The sequence below is a fragment of the Berghia stephanieae genome, chromosome 1, assembly GCF_034508935.2.
Source record: "Berghia stephanieae isolate SIO BIC M18660-M18661 chromosome 1, UCSD_Bste_1.3, whole genome shotgun sequence".
Classification (NCBI taxonomy): Eukaryota; Metazoa; Mollusca; class Gastropoda; order Nudibranchia; family Aeolidiidae; genus Berghia; species Berghia stephanieae.
In genome coordinates this window covers 41,352,393-41,378,583 of record NC_088360.1, presented here as the reverse complement: position 1 = coordinate 41,378,583, position 26,191 = coordinate 41,352,393, and the positions used below count along the sequence as shown (strand labels likewise).

General features: G+C 35.8%; 2 protein-coding genes across 2 annotated transcripts in view; one reads left to right on the top strand and one right to left on the bottom strand.

Moving 5' to 3' along the window:
* LOC144969165 (pancreatic lipase-related protein 2-like) lies at positions 1 to 21,315 on the top strand. Its single transcript, XM_078908293.1, has 10 exons — positions 1 to 49; positions 1,192 to 1,342; positions 4,953 to 5,133; positions 7,574 to 7,805; positions 9,455 to 9,685; positions 11,399 to 11,511; positions 15,456 to 15,585; positions 16,176 to 16,242; positions 18,222 to 18,404; positions 21,240 to 21,315. The coding sequence occupies exons 1-10, from the start codon at positions 1 to 3 to the stop codon at positions 21,313 to 21,315; spliced, it is 1,413 nt and encodes a 470-aa protein (XP_078764419.1).
* A 2,130-nt stretch (positions 21,316 to 23,445) lies between these two features.
* Positions 23,446 to 26,191, bottom strand: part of LOC144974791 (pancreatic lipase-related protein 2-like) — a 16,594-nt gene continuing 13,848 nt past the window's right edge. The window contains exon 9 of the mRNA XM_078918059.1: positions 23,446 to 24,565. Coding sequence (XP_078774185.1) covers positions 24,478 to 24,565 — 88 coding nt within the window. The 3' untranslated portion in view covers positions 23,446 to 24,477. The remainder of the gene's footprint in view (positions 24,566 to 26,191) is intronic.

Below are 26,191 nucleotides of genomic sequence, written 5' to 3'. Positions count from 1 at the left end.
ATGTCGAGATCAGGATTTTCCATTATCATCGTCAACCATTCGACAACTGGTAATGCTTTATATTGCTTGACGATGTGACAAGACGAGATACGTGTTAAATGTTGTGGGTTTTTTTTTCGCTTGCACTTTCTTATTTTCTGCTCATCCTCCACAATAAAGCAAGAAACTAAATTCAAGTTTTGGCATTTTAGGCTGTAAATGCGATTTTCAAGATCTAATACTATCTTTAGTTGGTGAGTCACAGTATTAAAGTATTTGGTCAATGAAAAATAATGTTTGGAAAATAAAGGTAGTAAAGGGCACACATGCGTACAATAATTTACTAAGTGTAAAACGTCTAATCAAAGTGAATATATAGGGGAAATATATTAATATAATGTTGAATGAAACTTTAGATTCTGTGGTTATGTTGTATATGATTTAATCAATAGTAGAAATGGAGAATTGGTTTAAAACAGGGAATCTTACTTACTGAACTCTCTCCTTACCGATGAAGTTAGGTAATTTCTCAAAATGGCAGGCTTACCCAGCTGAAAAATTGATTTATTAATCTCAAACACGCTCTCTACAAAACAACTTTATGTTCTTATTAATTAAACAAAGATCATTCTTCAAATTTTGTGATGTATAAAATATATCTGAATAAAAAAAATGTACATTGTGTCGTAACAAATGTGACAATTTTGCTGCAGATGGTAAGGAGGGGATTAATCCTCTTCGCTCCCTGTGGCATGTAGGACATATCCGAACGTTTGCCATCTGTTTCTCTGCTTTCTTCATAGTAGTCTCCGAGGTGAGGCCTGCCATCTTCATTTCTCCAGCAAGTGAGCGCTTCCATGTCTGTTTCGAGTCCCTAGGGGGCTACAATCGAGGGACTGGCGTCTGACGTTGTTCCCTTGTCGTCTCAGTCTGACCGACCGTGACTTTCATAATACTTGGCCTGATACGAACCCCCAAATGAGGTCAAAAGACAAGTCTTTGGCCTCAAAAGAAAACAAATCATGAGTTGTAATCAACAGTTCAGCCAAAGGGATCACTTGTTTCCTTGATCATTGCTAAATAACTCACTAGGCGGTTCACGAACCTAAACATGACGTCAGGTAATAAAGCACGACTCATCAGGATAGTGTTTTAAAAACAAAATTGCTCTAATTAAAATTCTCCATTGTTCCACTTCGAACCATCCTGCAGATGGTGTTTGCGAGAAACCAGCCAGCTCTCCAAAGGTAGAGATAAAGTCAGTGTGCTATCCGCTAGTTGGCTGTTTTGATGACAAACCTCCTTTCAACAACGCGGTTGGAGAATTGCCCCGGTCGCCCGATGTGCTGAATGTCAAATTTAGGTATGAGAACATTTCTAGACCTTATTAATGTTTGGACTTACTCAGAATACTTTAAAGCACTTTGTTTTCAATCCAAATAGGAGATACCAAAATCATAGTTTACAGTTATGATCTATTTAAGTACATGCTTTGTACTCTCTTGAATACGTTATCTATCTATCTATCTATCTATCTATCTATCTATCTATCTATCTATCTATCTATCTATCTATCTATCTATCTATCTATCTATCTATCTATCTATCTATCTATCTATCTATCTATCTATCTATCTACCTACCTATCTATCTATCTATCTATCTATCTATCTATCTATCTATCTATATATCTATCTATCTATCTAGACCGGTGAAACCTATTCGGCTGATGAAGAGCAACGGGCTAGTATGGTTGTCCTGACTGTTTTTGGATCTGCTCCCCATGTACGTTTTTTTCTCTTTTCTTAGGAAGTTGTTTCTTGTGGCCAACTTTGATTTTGTTTTCTTTGTGTTCTGAGAAAATAACATTGTGCGGTCTACGATAACACCGAGGTACACGGGGAATGTGTTGTTCTCCAATATATTCCCATTCCAGGAGATGTTCAGTTTCCTGTTTTTTTTTATAGACTTGGCGGCTCTTTAAATGGTCTTGAAATCAGAGGCCTGGGATGCAAGACACAGATCATCAGCATATAGAAACCCACGGATGTTCTCGAACTGAGGTTGGTCGTTGGAGTATAAACGTTGAAAAGGATAGGAGGTGCAAGTACCGATCCTTGAGGGAGCCCGTTATTTTGTGATCTGCTTTTCTTCCCATCCATTTCCACAAAAAAGTGACGGTTTGACATAAGGGATTTTATTATTGCAACTTTTTTTGTTTACGAGTTATCCTTGCAACCTTTAGGAGAAGTTTCCTGTGATTTACTGTGTCATAGGCAGCTGCCAGGTCTACGAACACAGTTCATGTAATTTGTTTGTTCCCACCTCAATGGCGATAGGTCTGTATTGTGATTTTGGTATGGGGTTGCCGACACTTTTTGACATGTCTGGAAGACACAAATGCAAGGTCTGGGTTGTAGCCTGTTCTTCAGCGAGCGCTTGAAAAGGATGATTCATGCGTCATAGAGGAGTGTCAGATCATATTGGTCAGCCCATTCCTCAACAGTATCTCTATCTTCGTTCTCATTGTATCCCCATTTGGTCTGTGGCTGTTAAAGTCACCTATCACAATCATTGGTTTCTCACTAGGATGTAACTTATGTAACTGGCCACTTGAATGGCGTTGGTGGAGGTTTGTTGACAGATATCACATTGAAGTGTCTGCTTTCAATTCTGAGAATTTCCACCTCACTTATTGTCATGTCCTGGTTGTATGTCACTATTGGTTTGTCTTGACTTTGACGTAGTTAACGCTACCGTGAATGTTGCGTTCATGTTGTATGACTAAATGCATGCCAGGGATGTTTAGTGCCACGGTCTTGTGCGCCTCTTGTAGGATTTGCGTCGCTGGAGGCCGACTGCTACAACACACACAACACCAACATTTTGCAATTATCTTTCTTTTATTAACCGGTGATATTGACAACAACAACAATAATTATTGTATTATTATTATTATTATTATTATTATTATTATTATTATTATTATTATTATTATTATTATTATTATTGATAATAATATCAGTAGTAGAGGCCTAGTAGTAGAAATAGTAATAGTAACAGTTGGACCAAGTACATCAATATGAATATTTATACAGCGCATTTCTACAGATAGCCGTGAGCAAAATGCGCTTCACAATGTTTTATATTCCCCCCCCCCCCCCCCCCCCACTTCAACAAGCCGTATGGAACCATATTTCTTTGTCATACAGCCTGTTAGGCGACCCTTGTGTACTAAAACTGTCACTACACTATCCGTCATTTCTGTAGCCAGATACTCGTTCAATCGAGTGGGATAAAGTGTCTTAGTCTTAGCCGGGGAAACAACGCGGAGACTATAATTTTTCACGATTAGTCACCCATCCTATTATTACTGATCACACTTAGCATTTGCATTGCTCGACTTTTGTGACAAGACGAAAACCGTACCGCTGAGCCTTACGGTCTATTAGTTCTAGATAGTATATAACTATAGTTTTGTGGTTATAGCACAGTAGTGGTAGTGCAGTTATAGTAGAAGTAGTAGTAGTCTTCTGTCAAAAGGGTCATCTGAGCGAAGAGATAGGAGATAGATTCGAATTTAGTCTCTTCATTGCATTGACGTATGCTTTGACTTTGATCATTTGATACGCTGTAAAAACAAAAAGTATGGTCCACCTTAACCAAAAACAAGAAACAATCTTCGTTTCCCTGGACATAGATATGTTTTTGTTTCCGAGAGGAGGGGGAACCATGATTATGGTTTTCCTACAAAATCAAAAAAGGAGCATTTTTGCCATAAAAACTATGGTCGTGGCCTCCCTAGCTATCTCAGACTCTGAGTAAACAGCTTGAATTAATTCACGGCCAACTTCAGTTTGCTGCCTAAGCAACATGTAAACAAAAGGTTGGTTGGATGCGCATGACATTACTCAAGGTCAATTGCAACATAGTTCGGGTCATTTATAAAAAAAAATCTGGGTCACGTTTGACGTCGAATGTTATTGTTTACATATCCGGCAGCTAAGTGTTCTCTTCAATAAAGGGTACACAACATGTGATACATAATTTCTATTTTCACGCTTGTTCAAATAGATAATCAGGTACATAATTACAATGTGAAATATTACGAGAGGAAGGGAACGGATAGTAAAAACAATACGAATAAGAAGAATTGTAAAAATTATTAAAATATTCAATTGCTTAATAAGTTAGGAAATGCGAGCACTGGCATCCATATGTCCTTAGTGTGAGAAACATAGTGTCGATACTTGATCTCGTCACATTGTCAACGGCGCAGTAAAAAAAAAAAGCAAACAAACCCTAGAGCATTTATATAGAGCAATATCCACTAAACGTACTCAAAGCACTTTAAAGGAGTCCCCAGCCAGCAGCAACACGTAATCTGTAGGAGGAGACATGACGCCTCATGGGCGATTACAATATTTTTTTTCCGACAGAGACAACGCTGTTAACGGTATAACTCATTTTACACGCAACTACGGTGAAAGAAAGTGAGTAAATAGTCTTTTCCTCTTTTTTTACTCAACTCAAGAAACAGAGCGGGTCTCGAACCCTGGACCTTCCGATCCGAAAGCGAGAGTCATACCACTGGAACACATAGCTGCACATAGTGGGTCTGGCCGGATATAGATTTTGCGAAGTAGTAGCCCGCTTATTCCTAAAACAATTATGTCGCAGAAGGTCGCTGAGGTTTTGAAAAGACAGTGAACAAGTTTAAACTATTATTACAGACATATTATGTATCAATGAATCGTTTTGATTTAATTCTCATCAATACGACAACACACTGTCAGTGTCTATCGCTTAAAGTTATGAGATTAAAGTACTTACAGCAGATTAGTACTTAACAATGGCTTGACTGTTTCCTCTTAAGCCTTTATTGCAGTTGGATTTAAAAACTAAGATGTCTAATTTTTTATTCATAAAATAAGTTAAAATGTTATTAAACTAAGACATTTTAACTCATCAAGATTACACACCCGTGTCATTGAAGCAAGCAAGACCTTCGAGTACGTGGACTACCGCAATGCCTCCAGTGTGACGTCATCACATTACAACGTCACCAAACCCCTGAAGGTCATCATACACGGCTTTGATAATAATGGAGACTCCCCCTGGATTGCTGCCATGAAGGATGCTCTACTGAAAAGGGTTCGTACGTTCTATCTTTCAGAAACAATATTGCCATGCTCCGGATAAAACACGCATTAAAAAATTGGCCAGAAATCCCGTCTTCAAATATCGGTCGATTAAAAAAGAACACACACGGAGGTCCAAGGTTTGAGAGCTTTTGGCAGTCGATCGATATTTGGAAGACGAGTTTTCTAGACAAATTTTAATAAATACGTTATTTGATACATACAATATTGGGCGTCCATAAAGTCTTCCCCTAATTTAAAAGACATATTATTCTTAAACGGTTTTCACCATCTTCTAGGGAAAAGGCATACATTTATGCCCATTAGCCATGGATCCACATTAAATCACAACATTTACAAAAATCAACATGAACTCAAAAGACTTAAATTTCTCCCTACTTATTTCGGAATAAAAACAGGGCGACAAAAATCGCTTGGTTGACGGGAGTGTGATTAATCTCTGATACTATGTGTTTCACCAAAGTTAGATTATCCTATTTTGAAAAAAAGTCGTTTTCCTTTAATGGTCTGTAAACTGGGCTGTGAAAGGTTGTTGAGCTCTCTTTGAGGATGTTTTTTCATGCAATCATCTTATACTTAAATGATTTTGTCGCACTTTTGCCATTCCGAAATAGAAAGAGACAAAAGTGATGCCTTTGAAGTCCCTATTCATTTTGTTAAATTTGGTGATGTAATGTCGGTCACGACTAATAGGCATAAATGTATGACTTTTCCTTGAAAGATGGCAAAAAACCAGATGCAAGTATATATAACGGATTTAGAATAATAAGTCTTTAAAATCAGGGAAATAATTTATATCAGAAAAAAAGACCCTCCCAAAAATCGGTCTGCCTCATCAATAAAAACACTTAGTTAAAGACATAAAATTAGAACTACACAATGAGAACAGATAGTTTAAAAAAACATAAAACGCTTTCTTCGTAAAGAAAACAGAACGAAGACATAAAACTCACTCTACCCAATAAAAACAATTATTTAAACTCAAATTCTATAGCCTAAGCTTTAAATTGGATTTTACAAATAATGTTCACCCCGACATAATACTGTTTTGAGATGGTGGACAGAATTGAATTTTATATTGGTTGCCTTCTTTGTTTTTTTTCCTATTCAGCCTTTTCTGCTATTTAAACAACATTTACCCGTGGGGCTTTATTCCACGCGAGCCTGAAATCTTATCTTACCAACGTAACCGAGAGAGAGGAATGACAGCATCACGATCGTGTCCCTGTTATAACTCTCTTAGTGGAGTTGGGTACGACTGATATATATATATATATATATATATATATATATATATATATATATATTATATAGCGCTGCCCTGTTCTAACCCCCCCCCCCCCCCCCCCCCCCCCCCCATTGAAAACAAACGAATTAAAAACCAAATCTGGAAGAAAGTGGAAACAAAAATATTAACGACGCGTATATAACATTTTGGACCAGAAAACTCGTTCTTCAAATATCGATCGATTGACCCTAATTCTAATCGATCGATATTTGAAGAACGAGTTATCTGGACAACATTTAAAATTCATGTTCTTTTTCCAAAGTAAATTAGTACGTTAGTAGTAAGCCTCGCAGTCTGTTGAAAATTATGTGATTCAGTCACAAATTTTTTAAAACCTCGGTGAGTATAGCTGCTTTCTCCATCCATGTTGTTAATTGTTTCCATTGGTCACGGTCCTGGGCCAGAGTTTTGAGGCTGTCAAGATCTTGTTGTGACTTTAGTATGGTGGGCACTACAGTTTTTCTTAGTTCTTCAGAGATTAATTCGGTCTCATCTGAATCTAGATATTTCTGATATATAGAGAGATCCTAGTTCATGGTAGTTACTATTGATGTCATCGAGGAAATATTCTGTAATTGCAGTTTAGGCTGGGATGTTATCTCCTCGACGTAAGATGTGACCAAATAGCCTCCATGACATATCATGACCTGTGAAAAATTCATTTTATAATTTACAGACTGCACAATTATTGTTTTGCCTTTTGGATCTCCTTATCATTAGGAGAAACTGAATTATGGTTATTGGGATCTTGCTTGCTAACTTATTCTGATTGATTGTCTAGCATCATCCTACTAAAGTATGCACAAAATTAAACAGATACATTTCTCTAAATTCATCTACAATGTCTAAAAATCTCTTCTGTCTGTGTGCCCCCCCCAAAAAAAAAGAAGAAAAACGAATGATTTATCGGCAAGATTGGAAAGTGGTGTGATGTCAACTGCAGAAATTTAGTAATTGCAAAATCCTCGAAGACAACACAAACTATATATTATAATATAATGAGAATATATTTTATATAATATATATATATATATATATATATATATATATATTATATATATATATATGTAACATATTGTTTCCTTTGATCTCAATCTTACGTGTGAAATAATCACTGCATTATTTTTTTTAACTTTATCCACAGGGCGATTTTAATGTCTTGGTTATAGACTGGGGAGAGGGAGCCAAACTGCCAAATTATAATGCTGCTGTAGCGAATCTACGTTTGGTGGGAACACAAATCAAGCTGATCCTTGACATCATAGTTAAGGAAGGAGCAGACCTCAAACACGTCCACCTTATTGGACATTCTCTTGGCGCACACATGGCCGGATATATTGGACTACTACTGGGCTCTGCAATTGGGCGTATTACAGGTTGTTACAGAACAATCTCATTCCCCTCATTTGCGGTTCCATGTCTCTAAAATCTTTAGATCGTGACGGGAAAATATGAGAATTCGAGTCATGACCATTGTTTTAAGACTCTTGGAAAATTTTTGAGATGCTGTTTTTGATATGGTAATCTAACAGAATTGAGACAAATATTATTGATATACTTTTAAACGTTTTACTGATGCCCTTGTTATGGAGACAAGTTGGAATGACGTCGACATCATTCCTGAATAAAAATGGCCATGAATTTATAACATGTTTGTTATAGAAAGCCAAATTCATAGCCTTAATTTCATAAATTACTTCTTCAAAATTTTGAGTTTTTTGTCTATGTGTAAGGTCATTTTAAGACCTAAAATATTCAATTCTTAATTTCAATAATAATTCATATGTTGTTAACAGAGAAACGCCTTTAACTGGGTTACAGATAATTATTTTGGCCCAATGTCACAAGCCATGCACAGGGGTGTGGCAATTAAAAATGAAATCCCACTTCACAAATGTAGCGTTGGACTGTGCATAGAGCGCTCGTAAAGTGGAAAATGTTAGGATTAAATTTTTAAAAACGTGCAATGTATGAGCATGGATGGAGCTAGATTTAAGTTTCATCATAACAGATGCCGTTGTTTAATTCTCTTGAGATGTTCAAGCATGTTGGATTCTAGAGAGTAAAGTCAGAGTTTTGGTACTTATACCACTAGACCCTATAGCCGCATCCAACTACCTAACACGCTTTTGATTACTACAGTTGGTTTCTGAATTTCTGTTTAATATTCCTATTCAAGTCACAAACATGCTAAAATTGCTCGTAAATCCACTATGATATTAACCATTTAAACATATCTAAAAATAAGTTCTTATTGCAAACCATTAGGATTAAATTTGTGAAAGAAACAATACGCATTCAAACTTGAGCTTTTATATAGAGAAATACCCACTAAACGTGATCAAAGCTCATTAAGTGGGGTCCCAACACTTAACATAAAGAACGAGATATAACGCTTGATAGGCGACAGAGACAACGATATTCTCGTCCAGGTACCCATTTTAAACCTTTGTACGATAAGAGAATGTGAGTAAAGAGCCTTTTTCCGGTGACTCAACCATGCGCCGCTCAGAGCGCGACTCGAACCCAGGATATTCCGATCCGAAGGCGAGTGTCATACCACTAGACCCATAGCCGCATCCCAGGTCTTTGCATTGTCATGATTAAAGATTGGGATTCCCACGATAACTTTTTAAAAAATAGGAAATATTTAACTACACAATCGACCCTACTCAATAGGATTCAACAGTCGTGACGTCACTTCCTTCGTAATGACGCATAGTAATTGGTTCTAAATTATCGGAAACATGGCGGACGCCCTTATGAAATACTTCTCCGACGAGCATAAAAGTGTATCCAGAGGAGAGAGAAAAACATTATAAATCTGATTATGTTTTCACTTTTATACATTCTGATCACATGGCATGTGAAAAAGTTCTAGCCACCATGAAGAGCAAAATGTACCGATTTTCTTTGTTTAGAACCAAGCTGCTCGGTGCTGGGCGGGCGTGACATCAAACTATTGAATCCTATTTTTGTCGAGAATATGGTGAACTGTTACAGAGTTTAACTTGTTTCTTCGTAGGCATGGATCCAGCAGAGCCGGACTTCCAATGCCTTCCAACTCTGATCCGCTTGGATCCCGGTGACGCCATTTTTGTAGACGTCATTCACACCAACGGCGAGCCACTCGTAGAGGGCGGGGCGGGACTGTTTCAACAATGTGGTCATGTGGATTTCTACGTAAATGGTGGTAAAACACAGCCGGGATGCAATGATGGACTCAGCGGGGCCTTTTCCAGCTTGATCCATAATGGTAAGATAACAACGCAGAATAGATTTATGGCTAAAAACTACGTACGCACCATGTATTACAGATTACATAAGTATCACATGAACGGTTAATTATAATATTTTTTTGTTGTAACCCTTGTTCTTATCAAAAATAAGTCTCTATGATTAGCCATTCAAGTGGTATTAACGCTAAGTCCTAGGTATGAGAGATTTTGTCAAGATGAGGGTCATATAAATCGATCGATAATTGAAAGACGAGTTTTCTGGCCTTAATTTTAAATACGTGTTTTTCCCGCTGAGTACCGCAGTTAACTGGTTAATAATTGTGAATCTCACACAAAGCTGCTCCATTACTATACCAGACCTGCCTAGTAATACCAAAAATTCGTAGAAACAATATTTTTTGGCTCGAGCCACAGAACTGCATTCGCCTCTTTGACTCATTAAATCTTGTTGAAAAGGAAAGATTAGTACCTTAGAACCTATATTCAGGACCTTGGAGCATTTTTGAATCATACTGAAAGCAAATTGTTACTTTCTTAAGCTATTTAAAGTGAATTTTATTTTTTGTTTTTCCCTTGGAAACTACGAATGTTTGAAATTTCAAGTAGGCAGCTGTGCTGTATACTCCGTTTAATCTATTACGATACATCATTCTTTTGACTCATGGTATTTCAATGTGCATAGTTAACGACTTACTTATGCCCTAGGACTCCTCGTGTAGCAAAAGCCATCAACAAATGTATGCAATCCAACAGTCTCTGTACCATTCTATTTCCTGGTGAGATCTGGAGAGGATTACCCCAGTTTATGATTCTTACAACCAATTTTACACAAAAACTACTGCATTGACTTTTCAGAATATTTACAATAGTTTTCGTTGCGGTGCCATAGCGTCAACACTATGTATTTAAAAAGTAGTCCTTCAGAGCCATTAGGCTCATGGAACCGGAGTTAAACCGGTTTCTTTTGCGTGAAGCGGACAATGACAATTGCGTGCTACCCTTTGGATAAGACGCCAGTCTATCGCAAAGTACTTTCCACCAGATCTAGCAGACCGAGCTACCCAATCACTGCTGGGTGGACAAGGGGGTCAGCAAAAAATCTAGACTTCACCCGGGATCGATCTCGTTCCCTCAGATTGTGAAGCGAGTGTTCTACCAACTGAGCTATCGGGACCCCTTCAGTACTATAAACGATAATAAAAACTATGTCTAAAGTCTGAAAAGGACCCACAAAAAGCTGTGGTGGTATTTTTGTAAGCAAAGAAATATAAAGAAATAAATTTAACAAAAGGAAAGATACCAAAACAAACATAGTCTTGATAAAGCCTCGGGAAAAATAGAATAACTGAAGATGTCTTTGCTGCAAACTCGGGGTATTTATAAACTAAAAATGTACGTTTATATGTGGTTGGGTGATAATAAATATATTGAACGCCGTTTATTTGCGTAATAATACAATAGTTCACCATTCATGTAATAGCGCAACCACAATAAGAAAGGGAAGTAACATTGACGCAACTCGGTTACAGCAACTCTCATGGCTTTAAGAAGAATTCATTTTAATTTAAAACAATATTTGTTGAACATCTTGCTTGAAATATATAAATCTATGGGGCAGGTGGATCAAGGAATGTTACTAAATATCATCTTTGATTTTATTTGTATTGAACGAATTCATACGTACCAAATATAATTTTTTTTCTCTGCGTTATATTTATTGCTCGGTCTAGGGGTAGGTTCTGTTGGGGATGGAATCAGCTGTAGTCACGCAAGATCTCACGAGGTGTTCACCGAGTCTATCAACACACATTGCCCCTTCACCGGATTTCCATGTGATGACTATGTAAGTATATTATTGATTGACAAAACATTAGATCTATGAACACTTATTTGCTTGTTTGAATACCGAATCTTCATGGGTTTATTTTGAACTTGCTGGGATAAATAATACAATGTGTTGGTTTCATTCAAACAATGAGAATGTTGTCAGACCTATAAATAGAATACATCGATTTTATTCCATCAAATTCAGCAAATTCCAACACGTCTGATTTGTTACGAACGCAAAAAAAAAAAATTACTTCGGCGTCGCTTGATATTTGCTGCGGTTTTAGTTGGATAGCTAGAATGAGATCAATATTTACTAAATTCTTGCTACAAAACTTAAAGCGGCATATATCCTATATCCAATGTGTACTTATTTGCAGGTCTCCAAACCAATTGTTATGGACTCATTTTTGTAATGCAAATACTCTCAAACCAACGAAAAATATTGCCCATTACAACAATGTTAAATCAAGCCCATAATTAGATTCAATAGTCTGATGTCACGTCCGCCCAGCAACGAGCAGAATGGTTCTAAACAAAGAAAACCGGTATTTTTTATTCTTCATGCGGCCTAGAACTTTTCATATGTCATGTGATCAGAATATATAAAAGTCAAAACATGATCAGATTTAAAATGTTTTTCTCCTCTGGATACACTTTTATTCTCGTCGGATAAATATTTCATAAGGGCGTCCGCCATTGTTCCGATAGTTTAGAGCCAGTTAATAAGTTACTATGCGTCATTACTTGGGAAGTGACGTCATGACTGTTGGGGCGTATTACGTGCGGATATTAGACCTGCGAATATGACGAAGGTTTTATTCGATGAGGCAAAACGAAAAATAAAAAACAAACCAAAAACACCAAGCTATAAAACAAACCAAAAATACAAACAAAAAAAAAACGATAACGAACAATAAAAAAAAGCAAACAACACCCCCCCCCCCAAAAAAAAAAAAAGAAAAAAAAAAAAAAGAAAAACCCGACAAAAAACAAAAACAAAAACAAAACATCCCCTAAAAAAACCCTAACAAAAATACTTTTTAGCCGTGTTGATCAACGCTGTGTGTATGGATATTTTTTTTATTTGTGACTTTTTGTCAATTATAGAAACATCGAGATACAACTTGCACACCTTCAAGTTGTGAACCTTTCAAATAACTTTCTCGAAAAATGAAATATCTTTGAAAACAAAATCATTGATATTCTACTTGGATATTAAGTCCTGTCATCTAGATGATGAATCGGAGACAGCTCTAGATTGCTATGCGGCTATGCGGCTATGTGGTCTAGTGGTATGACACTCGCTTTCGGATCGGAAGCTCCTGGGTTCGAGCCTCGCGCTCGGCGCATAGTTGAGTCCTTGGAAAAGTCTCTTTATTTACATTGGTGAACCCATTCCTTCTAGCTTCATGAAGTATCATCGCCAGAGGTCTCTGTTTATGTTAATCCATTTAAGTCAAGGATAGGCAAAAGCATTCTTTCCATTCCGATAAAGAATGTATTGGTTTTCATGCTATCTACGAGACAGGTCACAACGCGTTCTCATAAATAATTTCCTTTCATTGCCAACAAAGCTGCAATTTGGCGTTCCACAGGGTTCAGTCCTTGGCCCTTGTATTTTCACAATGTACACAAAGCCCTTAAGCAACATCATCACGACCTTCTGTCTCAGCCATCATCTGTACGCCGATGATACCCAGTTATACACTTCCATTTCATACAAATACACCGAAGATACAAAACAGCGACTCGAAGCATGTCTAGATAACGTTAACGCATGAATGACAAACAACAAGCTTAAATTCAACGAGGACAAAACTGAGCTGATTTATTCAAAAAGACAGGAAAGGATAATATACTCATTAACCAAATGTCCCTCGGAGAATCTGTTATTAAAAATTCCAATGTCGTTCGAAACCTTGGTTTCTATTTTGACACTCATCTAGACATGCGCGCACACATTACAATGTGCTGTCAGGCGGTTCATAGCGCTCTCCAAATGATATGCAGAATACGAAAAGTTATTGATGACGAAACATGCAAAACACTCATCCATGCCCTTGTTAACAGCCGCTTGGATTATTGGAACTCTCTCCTGTACGGCCTACCAAAAACATCGCCGAATAGACTACAGTTGCTGTAAAACAAAGCTGCTCGTATACTTACAAGCACAAAGCCTTGGGACTATATAGCACCGGTCCTTAAGTCACTACACTGGCTTCCAATAGAGAAAAGAATAATATGCAAAATCGCATGATTTGCTTACAATTGCCTTCACCATACATCACCTGAATATAATGAATGCCTTGTGGGGGAATAAAGACCAGCTCGATCTCTGCGATCCGCCAGTTCTTCGCTAATGGAGAAAAACATACCAAGAACAAAGTTTGCTGAGCGTGGTTTTGCATTTTCGGCTCCAATCATATGGAAATCTTGACCACCTAAAACCCGACAATGTGAAAGTCTACCAGTCTTCAAACGGCATTTAAAAACAAATCTTTTTCATTCTGCATTTCGTGATTCAATGTGAACTTCGAACAAGATGTGTGTATGTGTGTGTGTTTGTGTGTGTGTGTGTGTGTGTGTGTTTGTGTATGTGACTGTTGTGGTGATTTCGTTGTCGAATGAATGAACTTGTGTGATACTAAAAAAACTATTCTAAAGCACCTCTGAGCACAATTTGTGGATACTTGTGCTACATCAAATAATGATGATGATGATGATGATGATAATAATAATAATAATAATAATAATAATAATAATAATAATAATAATAATAATAATAATAATAATAATAATAATAATAATAATAATAATAATAATAATAATAATGATGATGATGATGTTGTATTTAACCACTATTAACGAGTCGAAAAATAACATTTCCATGTCCTCTTTCTCAATTCAAGATCGTGTTTTGAATCTCTTTGATTGTTTTTATTTCCCAGTGCTGAAAATCATTTTAAAAAAAATTTAATGCTCAATAAAAACATCCTCTCATCCCCATAAAAATCAACAATAATGCATTGGAAACATAGAGACGGAGTTTATCCTGTTTTCTTTCGCGTGAAATGGACAATAACAATTGCTTGCGACCCTTTGGATATGACAATAACAAGGCTCGGTGAACCCATTCCTTCAAGCTTCATGAAGAATCATCGTCAGAGGTCTCTGTTTATGTTAATCCATTTAAGTCAAGGATAGGCAAAAGCATTCTTTCCATTCCGATAAAGAATTTCAGACAGCGGTCTCTAATCAATCATTTAGGTCAAGGATTGGTGAAAGCATTCCTTCCATTCCTATAAAGAATTTCAGGCAGAGATCTCTAATTCATTTAGGTCAAGGCGAGCTGAAAGTATTCCTTCCCTAGTCATAAAGAATTTCGGACAGAGGCTTCTAATCGATTTAGGTCAAGGTTTGGTGAAAGCATTCCTTCCATTCTCATAAAGTATTCCAGTCAGAGGTCTTTGTTCATGATAATTTATTTAAACCAAGGCTGTGTTGGAATAATGGTATAATGAGATATGAATAACTATAAATAAGATACAAGGTATTATATATATATATATATATATATATATATATATATATATATATATATATATATATATATATATATATATATATATATATAAAGATGAGCATTCATAAAACACAATATCTACGAAGCGTGCTTAAAGCACTTTACAAGGTATCCCGAACCAACAGCAACACTTAACATGCAGGACGAGACATGATGCCTCTTATGGCTAATGTACAATTTTTTCCGTCAGGAACTCAGTTTACACCTGGTGAGAGAATGTGAGTAAAGAGCATATCCGAGGATTCGACTAGGCGTCGCCCGGAACGGTACTCGAAACTGGGACCTTCCGATCCGATGAGTGTCATACCAAAAGACCGTATAGTCCCACTACTGCTACTGCTTTTAAAAACTACTCGTACCATTATATCCCCCAGGACAAGTTCACGAAAGGTGAATGTCTGACTTGTGAACCAGGAGGCTGCAGCTCGATGGGGTATTTCTCAGAGGACTTCTACTCCCACGGTAGAATGTTCCTTAAAACTAAGGCGTCACCCCCTTATTGCGGTAACTGAGCGTAATGTTATTTCAAGTTTCCACTATGGCGGTTTATTTTGTTTCAGAGTTTAATTATGTAGAGGCATGCACTTTAATCGTTTTCACCAAGATCTATTATTTAATGCCATTCATGAAAATAAATTTCTTTGGAACCAAATTCAGATTACCGAGACGAATAAAGGATATATTATTGTTAATCTTATTATTATTATTATTATTATTATTATTATTATTATTATTATTATTATTATTATTATTATTATTATTATTATTATTCTTATTCTTATTATTATTATATTATTATTATTATTATATTATTATTATTATTATTATTATTATTATTATTATATTATTATTATGTTATTATTATTATTATTATTATTATTATTATTATTATCATTATTATTATCATCATTATCATTATTTTATATCATCATCATCATCATCATCATTATTATTATTATTATTATCATTATTATTATAATCATCATCATCACCATGATATCACCATCATCATTAAAAATATTTTCCTTACTTAATAATCATACAGACTAGTTGAATTTCAATCCACTAACAATTATCTGATTATTATCTCCCAGTCTATCACTATGCCATCATAGTGGAAACATCCAACACGACTAAGGACACGAAAGGCACCATCTTTGCGTAATTCGAAGGTCGATATGGCTCATCTGACTTTGTTGCCATAACACCAGAGTAAGTATTAGAAATGTTGTCCATGTTTAGGTTTACAGTCTTGTTGTAGCATTTTGCCCAGGTTTACTGTACCATGATACGTACATACACAGAGACCCGCACACGCACACACACACACACACATACCCTCACACTAATATAACACACACACACACACACAATATATATATATATATATATATATATATATATATATATATATATATATAATATATATATATATATCCTGACGTCCATCCATGTCCCTGACGTCCCGCAGCTTGTAGATAGTTTTCCTAAAATACACATGAATGACAACTTTATTAATAATCATACGCTCAAATTATTCTCCCTCTGCATGGATACATAGACATCAATTCTCTATACAAAACTGTTTCTTGGAAACGTTTAATCTAATGGCAGACAGTGAGTGGTAGGGCTCAATGCCTTTTCCTCCTCAAAGATGAATACGGTTGAATTCTTCAACTATAGAGCGGCATGTTACACATTTTTTCCATACATAAATACTGACTATTCTCTTGTTGTAACATTCGTTTTTAAACCATATCTGGAAGATACCCCTTCCCCCCAAATTATTATATCATTTTAAATCATTATTAATACTATATTGATATTCATATGTATTTATTTGGTAATTTGGCAAAACCTGTTGGATGTCGCGCAAGCCAGTTTTGAGATACAAACAAATAAAGGTGCAATTTTCGTGGCTCCAGATTTCTCTTCAGACTTATTGGTGATACCAAGATTCATGTTCAACCTATTAGAGGGCGAGAATGTTACACTTTGTCGCGGCCTGTTCCCTGTGCAATCATGTTTTGAAATGACGATACATAAAGCTCAAGGGCAGACTTTACATCATGTTGTTATTTACCTCGACAGACCGGTGTTGAAACACGGGCAACTCTCAGTCGGGGAAAGAACAAGAATAACGTAAAAGCTTTCCTTCTGTTCCAAAGTGTGTTGGCGGAAGCCTGATAATTCATGGGAATCTAAACATTCTATTGGGGAAATTAGTGGAGTTGGCGTCATCGATGACGGGTGTTAAATGAATGGTAAACTCTTAGCGATCCAGGAAATCTTCAAATACAGGAACTGTTGAATTCTCTTAGTCTTATTATGTAGGGAGACCACCAACATCAATAGTAACTACCCTGAACCAGGATCTCTCTACATATCAGAAATTTCTGGATTCAGATAAGGCCGAATTAATCCCTAAAGAACTAAGACATATCGCAGTGCCCTCCGTATTAAAGTCACAACAAGATCTTGACAGCCTGAAAACTCTGGCCCAGGACCGTGACCAATGGAAACAATAATTAACAACATGGATAGAGAGAGAGCAGATATACTCATCGATTATGACTGAATCACAAAATTCTCAGCAAGCGTCATTCGGACTGGGAGGCGCACTACTATTACTACTACTACTAATACTACTACTACTACTACTACTACTACTACTACTACTACTACTACTACTACTACTACTACTACTACTACTACTACTACTATTATTATTATGGTCTAACTACCGTGTGCAGCAAATGCGGTAGAGACTGCCATGCAAGGATCGGTCTGCTGAGTCACACCCGCTGTTGCTCTCAACAAGACTGACGAGACCAAAGTCATACAGGGCGCAAACCTTCGTTTCTTGAGACGGGAGGATGCGTACTATTATGGGCTACTAAAATACATCTTTTGGAGAACATTTCCTCTGGATTGTGAAATGTTGGATAAACTGGAGCAATGGAATCATCAATGAATGTCACTGGTAATATCATTTTTTATGGGAGGCTGATATCACCGTATTCATTTTTGACAATGCGGTCTTCCTCCAACACTTACTTAAAAGAAATTTTGCAAAATTATTTGCGTAAACAAAATAAATAGAACAGATTATAAAATAAAATCACTCTTCCTTATTTTAGAGACGAGCAGTTACATAAGAGGGATACTATAAAGACTTTGGTAGTGATAAACGAAGACATAGGACCAATCAAGACGCTTCTGTTGAAATACAAACGTTTTGGAGGGTATTTGGGGCTTTGGAAGGGTGAAAGTACTTTTTCTATCCAGAAAGCACAAGTTATCGCCGCCGACGCGGGAGAAAAGTATGTCGCCATCATTACCATCATCATCATCATCATCATCATCATCATCATCATCATCATCATCATCATCATCATCATCATCGTCGTCATCATCATCATCATCATCATCATCATCATCATCATCATCATCATCATCATCATCATCATCATCATCATCATTATTATTATCATTATCATCGTCGTCATCATCATCATCCTCATCCTCCTCCTCTTCCTCCTCCTCTTCCTCCTCCTCCTCCTCATCATCATCATCATCATCATCATCATCATCATCATCATCATCATCATCATCATCATTATCATTATCATCGTCGTCGTCGTCATCATCATGATCACAATCTTCATCATCATCAGCATCATCATCATCATCATCATCGTCATCATCATTAACATTGTCATCGTCGTCATCATCACCATAATTGCCATCATCATCAGCGGCGTGGCATGCTTACAGTATAAAGCGGTGCCAGACGAAAATGTCTTACACATGCTACATTTGTAAATATAAAAGAAAGAAAAAAAAAAACCTTACATACTTGTAAAGTAAATTTGCATGGTGACGTTTCTATCCCTGCAAATCTTTTCAATAGTTTGTTTATAGAAATCACGAACGAATATATTGATTGGAGTTTGGACACTGAGGGAAATGGCTAAAGGGACACATGCAGACATTGAATGTCAATCGAACAAAGGGTAATTTCAAAACTTACAAAGCGTAAGAATGTAAACAGCCCGTGGCTTATTAAAAGAGTACTGTAGTTACGTCATGAAACAGCCCCACTCCACTTCGGAAATCAAACATGACACCATACAAGATCTCTCTCTCTCTCTCTCTCTCTCTCTCTCTCTCTCTCTCTCTCTCTCTCTCTCTATCTATCTATCTATCTACCTATCTCTCTCTCTGTGTGTGTGTGTGTGTGAGAGATGAACGCGCGCGCACACACACACACACACACACAAAGTCAAACACGCATATTCACGCGAAGATCATGCATTTAGCATATAGCATCACTATCAAGAAATGTTTGACTTAACTCGTTCACATTCCTTCATATCAATTTTTGCAGCAATAATAATAATAATAATAATAATAATAATAATAATAATAATAATAATAATAATGATGATGATGATGATGATGATGATGATGATGATGATGATGATGATGATGATGATAATAATAAATAATATTAATAATAATAATAATAATAATAATAATAATAATAATAATAATAATAATAATAATAATAATAATAATAAATTAATATATACAATAATCACGACAGAGAGAGAGAGAGAGAGAGAGAGAGAGAGAGAGAGAGAGAGAGAGAGAGAGAGAGAGAGAGAGAGAGAGAGAATGAGAGAGAGAAACAAATGAACTTCTTATATAATCGTGATTTCGATGATAATAAAGATGGTCGAAGTTACCATACTATGACTATGACGTAAATGACCAACATTAGCTATTATTCCCCAGTCCAACAGAGTTGGAGCAAAAATTTCTCGGCACCTGAGGCGGGTTTTTTTCTCGTATGTGAAGATAGTAAAAATTCGAGCCATTTTCTCAGGTATTCAATGTGGCAGCACTATAGTAATAGCCTTAAATGACTTAAATGGTGCCAGCAAAAATCCGCACTTTGCAATCGTTTGAGTGGGGAAATCCAGTCACTCGCTCAGCCATGGTACACAGTCGCTGACAGTCATCAACGGACTGTGTGAATCGGAGAAAAGCGTGGATAGAAGGCGTTGTAACAGAAAGGGAGTCTGTTTCGCACTGTTGATAAAAGGCGATATATACCATTTCTCAGTTTTATATATTTTTTAAAATGCTGTTATCCATTTTTAAAACATGGATGTGGTGCCAGGCACCATTTGAACCAATAGAGCCACGCCCCTGATCATCATCATCATCATTATGTCATCATCATCATCATAATCATCATCATCACCTCATCATCATCATCATCATCATCATCTTCTTCTTCTTCCTCTATTTATTATTATTATTATTATTATTATTATTATTATTATTATTATTATTATTATTATTATTATTATTATTATTATTATCATTAAAGATTGAGATTTTATAAAATGCTCAAACCGCTTTATAACAGCAACACTTAACATGTTAGGCGATATTAAATTTTTTTCGGACTGAGACAATGTTGTTAACCGATTAAATAAAACAAAACACACACATACTCATGCACACAACATCCCCCCCCCCCTTACACACAAATACTCTCTTTCTCCCTCCCTCCCTCTCTCTCTCTCTATCTCTCTCTCTCTCTGTCTCCATCTCTCTAATGGACCAAATAAAACAGTTGATAGCTAAAGCCACCCTACCTATCTCTCTTCTTACCACTCATTTTTGTGGCTGTTTCCAAAATCTAAGACAAAGATGTAGAATGTTTTTACTCAAATTGAGAGCAAATAGCACATGTCGAGGTGCACATATTTGCATGTCTGATAACCCAATTTATTACGGGCTCATTGTTGTAATGGAAATCTCAAAAACTGATACAAATTATTGTTCATGACAACAATGTTAAACTAGGCCCATAATTTCGTTCGGATGTCAGACCTACAGATATGTATACGTCAGTATATGTTATATTTAATTTTGTTTAAGAATAATAGAGTCTCTACAACAGAGGGCAAAGTAAAGTTCTAAGAGCTGTAATAATGTTGTTATTTATTCAAAGTGTTTGATAAATTAAAGCAATATAGAAAGAATGGACTTAGAGTTTATACCACAAGATTTCGAAAAACATAAAAAATATTGCCATCACCAGATGTTAAAGAATTTATTTTCTCAATTTTTTTTCACAGATTTGAATTTAAATTTGGTGAGTTTGAGCTCAACCATAACGAGGAAAAGATGTTGGAAGTGAACGGACAACATTAAAATCTACAGCTCATTGTACTACATATCAATAATATTGTTTTCTTTTTTATTTTATGAATCGAAATATTATTGGAACGTAAAATAACCGTTTCCAAATATTAACCTCCATTTCCTCAAAAGTAACTTCCTGTACCAGTAGTGACATCTATAATATCATATATACAGTTCATTAATCGAAGGATAAGATGAACTCAGTGGAATGAGCAACCAAGCGGAAAAAAAATTATAATTACTAATGACAGATCACAATTAAAGAGAATATTATGAACTAATATGAAAATACAGTTAAAGATTCGAATTATAACAATTATGAACACAATAATGGAAAGACCACCCAAAGCAAAACGCCTATTTATTCTGAACGATAATTAATTGTTTAAGACCCAAGTGCACACATTAGAATTTCTGATTGCCGAAGGCAATTACGGGCGTGATTTACGATTGTTGTAATGTAAAATATTTTACGTTGGAGAGTATGTCCCTTACGACAATAAGCCCATGACAGTCTGGGTAATCAGACATGCAGACAAATACACCAAATTGAAGAACCCAGTAACAAAAGAGATTAAGTCACACTTTTATGATTTTTCAGCTAATATGTGATAAACATAATAAGTCATATGTGCCTCAGCTCACTTAACCAATTATTTTACCGATAACATAACCTTAGTCCCAATCTCAATATTATTATACTCCCTAATGTAGTCATGATAAAAAGCGGTTGCTATGTTCCTTTACAGGCCCAATAAATACAGCCTTGAAATTGAAACCGTAGCAATCGGCGGTACCACTTTTGAGGCCTTCAACTTTCTTGACACAAATTGCAGACACCCCCCCCCCCCCCGGAAATAATCGATTATTATTTACTATAGGCCTTGGAAGGACTATCTCCGAGGTTACGAAATATTCAACATTGGTCAAAATCTGTATTATACCTCCTCAGTTGTACAATTTCCTATAAAAACCACAGTCAGTAAATATGAAAATATCAGGAGAGTAAATATGATTTTTAGTGAGTGCAGATAAGAAGTATCAAGATTTTAGTTTAATTTGAAGTGCCATTATAAAAAACAACAACATCACAATGTTGCGTATTTTTTCCTCCCCTTTGTTTTTATCAATTGAGTAACGTAACAAGTTATAGCATCTCAATTCACTGCAAGTTCAGTTGCGCAAGAATACAGTCAAATGGTTTGCCTATTTATGGGATTAAGAAAAAATAATTAAAGTTCAGTTCTACAGTGGATCTAGTCAATCTGAACTTCAGATCAAAACTGGAATAAAATAAACTTAAAACTAAAGAGATACAATTTTCTATATGTGTTTTGACATTGAGATAATTTTCAGTGTTAATGGTAAACAGTAATTGGGTGTTGTATGCGTAAAAATGGAACTCAATAAAATATTTGGAGATGATGTCACTTAATGGTCTGACACAGGTCACGTGTCCACCGTCACGGAAACGATCATAAAACGACCAGTTTTTTGTGCAGCAGGAAAAATCTGGTCGGTTCGTTTCATTTACCCGTGTCCACCGAGACAACAAACGACATGACCCGTTTATTGGCCCAGTATAGTGGTAGAGGTAGTAGTGGTTGTAATGGTGATGGTGTTGGTGGTGGTGGTGGTAAACGTAGTATTTGTAGAAGCAGTATGCAGTAGTGGCAGTAGTAGTAGTATTGGTGGTAGTAGTAGTAGTAGTAGTAGTAGTAGTAGTAGTAGTAGTAGTTGTAGTAGTAGTAGTAGTAGTAGTAGTAGTAGTAGTAGTAGTAGTAGTAGTAGTAGTAGTAGTATACTAGTATATAGTATAGTAATAGTATAGTAGTAGTAGTAGTAGAAGTAGTAGCAGTGATAGTAGAGATAACAATGATGACAACAATAACGACAATAATAATAATAATAATAATAATAATAATAATAATAATAATAATAATAATAATAATAATAATAATATCAATAAAAACAATGATAATAGTGTACATTTACATATAGCGTCAACATCTCATGCAACATGAGCTCGAGGGGATTTACAAAAAGAATGCACACACACACACACAAATCATTATATATAAAATATATATATATATATATATATATATATATATATATATATATATATATATATCATTATACAATTACCAAGGCTATTGATTTAGACGGATACATGTTCAATATTTGAAACGCCACCACAAAAGAAATACATGCAAATATTTTGAATGTATATTGACAAAAAAATATCCAAGTCAAAGAATGCTATCTTTAGCCTAATTTTGAATGCCTCCAGGGATTCTGACTTTCTAACTTCAAAGGGTGAATTATTCCAAACTGAGGGACCATAATTATGAAAAAGCTCTTTTATCTGCATTTAATTTGTTCTGAGGAGCGCACATCTCAGAACGATCACAAGTTCAGAACAAGGGATTTCAATTCAATACGTTCATTATGTTTTTTGGGAACAGATCCATGGTGACACTTAAAAACAGTGTTGCTATTTTGTAGTCAAATCTAGAAAATGTGGGCAATGGGAGCGATCTCGTATATTCATGTTTTCGTCCAACCTAGTCATCAATTATATGATTTATTGCTGTACAACGATAGGACATTTCTCAGTAAATCTAAACACGCTGCTTTGTTTATGAAAGTTGTAAATATACCCTTGAGTCATGCTGAATAGAAATGACCAATTGTGACTTTGGATATTTCTCAAATTGTGAACTATATTCACTATGTGGATAATTTTGAGCAGACTTTGCAACATGACCAATGACCTCGACCACATGGAAAGGATCATCCCCATTCGTAGTTGTAATTAAACGAGCGCATTGACTATATACTATAGATACAATTTCATCTTACACGAAACGATAATTAGATAATTCGAAGCACACAGACAAAGGCTGGGTGTCATCACTGTCATGATAAGATAATATGCAATCCTTTGTAATTTGTAGGGGTGACGCGGTTACCAAGAAATGATTTTTTTAATAACCTCAATATAAACCACCAAACGTCCATAGATAAGAACAAAGCAGTCTTTTGATATATAAATAATCAGCTCTTAATATGCCATGAATATTTACATATCCCCAACAATGTTTTCAATGTCTGTGTTGTTATCTCATGCATAAACTGTTCTTGCAGTTCAGATTAAATCATCAGTCGTTATCCAATGATGGCATCGCCATCTAACATAGGGATGACGGCGCTAATCTGGCCACCGGCTGAGTATGGTCCTGGAACGCTAGAAACTCTGGGGCAGAAAGAAAAAGAATGTAAATTGGTTTTATAGCCGTTTTCATTAAATGATGCCATGTGTTTAAGCAGAATATTCACAACATCTGACAGCACTGATATTATTTAGTGATTGCAAATCATAAAAATTGTGGTCTAAAATAATAACACAGAGCTGAGTGATGTAAATTTCGTTCCATCATAAATGGAAATGATAATCATTATTGTGATGATGATAACAATGATGATGATGGTTATGGTGTTAGTGGTCAAAGTAGTAGTAGTAGTAGTAGTAGTAGTAGTAGTAGTAGTAGTAGTAGTAGTAGTAGTAGTAGTAGTAGTAGTAGTATAGTTCGTTCCAAGTCCCGTGCCACGGAATATCGCAAATTCCTCCTCGGATACGAAATGTTGTATCGTGATTTTTTTTGCATGCTGTCATATTTTAAGTGCCATTGCGTTTTTGAATGCCAATAGTGATGGACCAGTTTACTCACAAAGTCGAATTCCTTTGATCTTTTCAACGTTTGCAATAAAACATGACCCAAACTTTAAAATGTTTATAGTAATGGTGTGTTGATTCTCTTGTTCGTGGGGGAAATAATCATAACAAAATTGCATTCAATGGCGTAGTTTAGCAAATGATTTTGGATTGTTTATAATAGTGTAATGGTCTAGATAGCATTAATATAGTACTTAACAGCGTTGGAAACAGGCTCGCAGGGTTATAATGTATGTCTACCATATAATAATATATTGGACGACACAAGCAGCCCGTTAGGTACGTATACATTTTTTAGACAGAGACATTGATATCAAAATCCAGGGGGATCCCCCGAATAGAAGTAGTAGTAGTAGTAGTAGTAGTAGTAGTAGTAGTAGTAGTAGTAGTAGTAGTAGTAGTAGTAGTAGTAGTAGTAGTAGTAGTAGTAGTTCTACTATATTATAATTATGATTCTATACTACTATACTACTACTACTACTATACTACTACTACGATACTACTATACTACTACTACTACTACTACTATACTACTACTACTACTACTACTACTACTACTGTCACTACTACAACTACTACTACTACTACTACTACTACTACTACTACTACTACTACTACTACTACTACTACTACTAGTAGTAGTAGTAGTCGTAGTAGTAGTAGTAGTAGTAGTAGTAGTAGTAGTAGTAATAGAAATCATAATTATAATATAGTAGAACTACTACTACTACTACTACTACTACTACTACTACTACTACTACTACTACTACTACTACTACTACTACTACTACTACTACTACTACTACTACAACTACTACTACTACCACTACTACTAATACTACTACTACTACTACTATTACTACTACTACTACTGCTACTACTACTACTACTACTACTACTACTACTACTACTACTACTACTGCTACTACTACTACTACCACTACTACTACTACTACTACTACTACTACTACTACTACTACTACTGCTACTACTACTACTACTACTACTACTACTACTACTACTACTACTACTACAACTACTATTCGGAGGATCCCCCTGGATTTTGATATCAATGTCTCTGTCCAAAAAATGTATAAGTACCTAACGGGCTGCTTGTGTCGTCCAATATATTATTATATGGTAGAC

What these genes read in the sequence shown, in the direction of transcription:
- LOC144969165 (XM_078908293.1), top strand. Translation starts at nt 1, where the DNA reads ATGTCGAGATCAGGATTTTCCATTATCATCGTCAACCATTCGACAACT. An exon ending in CGTCAACCATTCGACAACTG is followed by an intron (nt 50 to 1,191) that starts GTAATGCTTTAT and finishes ACCATCCTGCAG; the next exon opens with ATGGTGTTTGCGAGAAACCA. An exon ending in GTGCTGAATGTCAAATTTAG is followed by an intron (nt 1,343 to 4,952) that starts GTATGAGAACAT and finishes TAACTCATCAAG; the next exon opens with ATTACACACCCGTGTCATTG.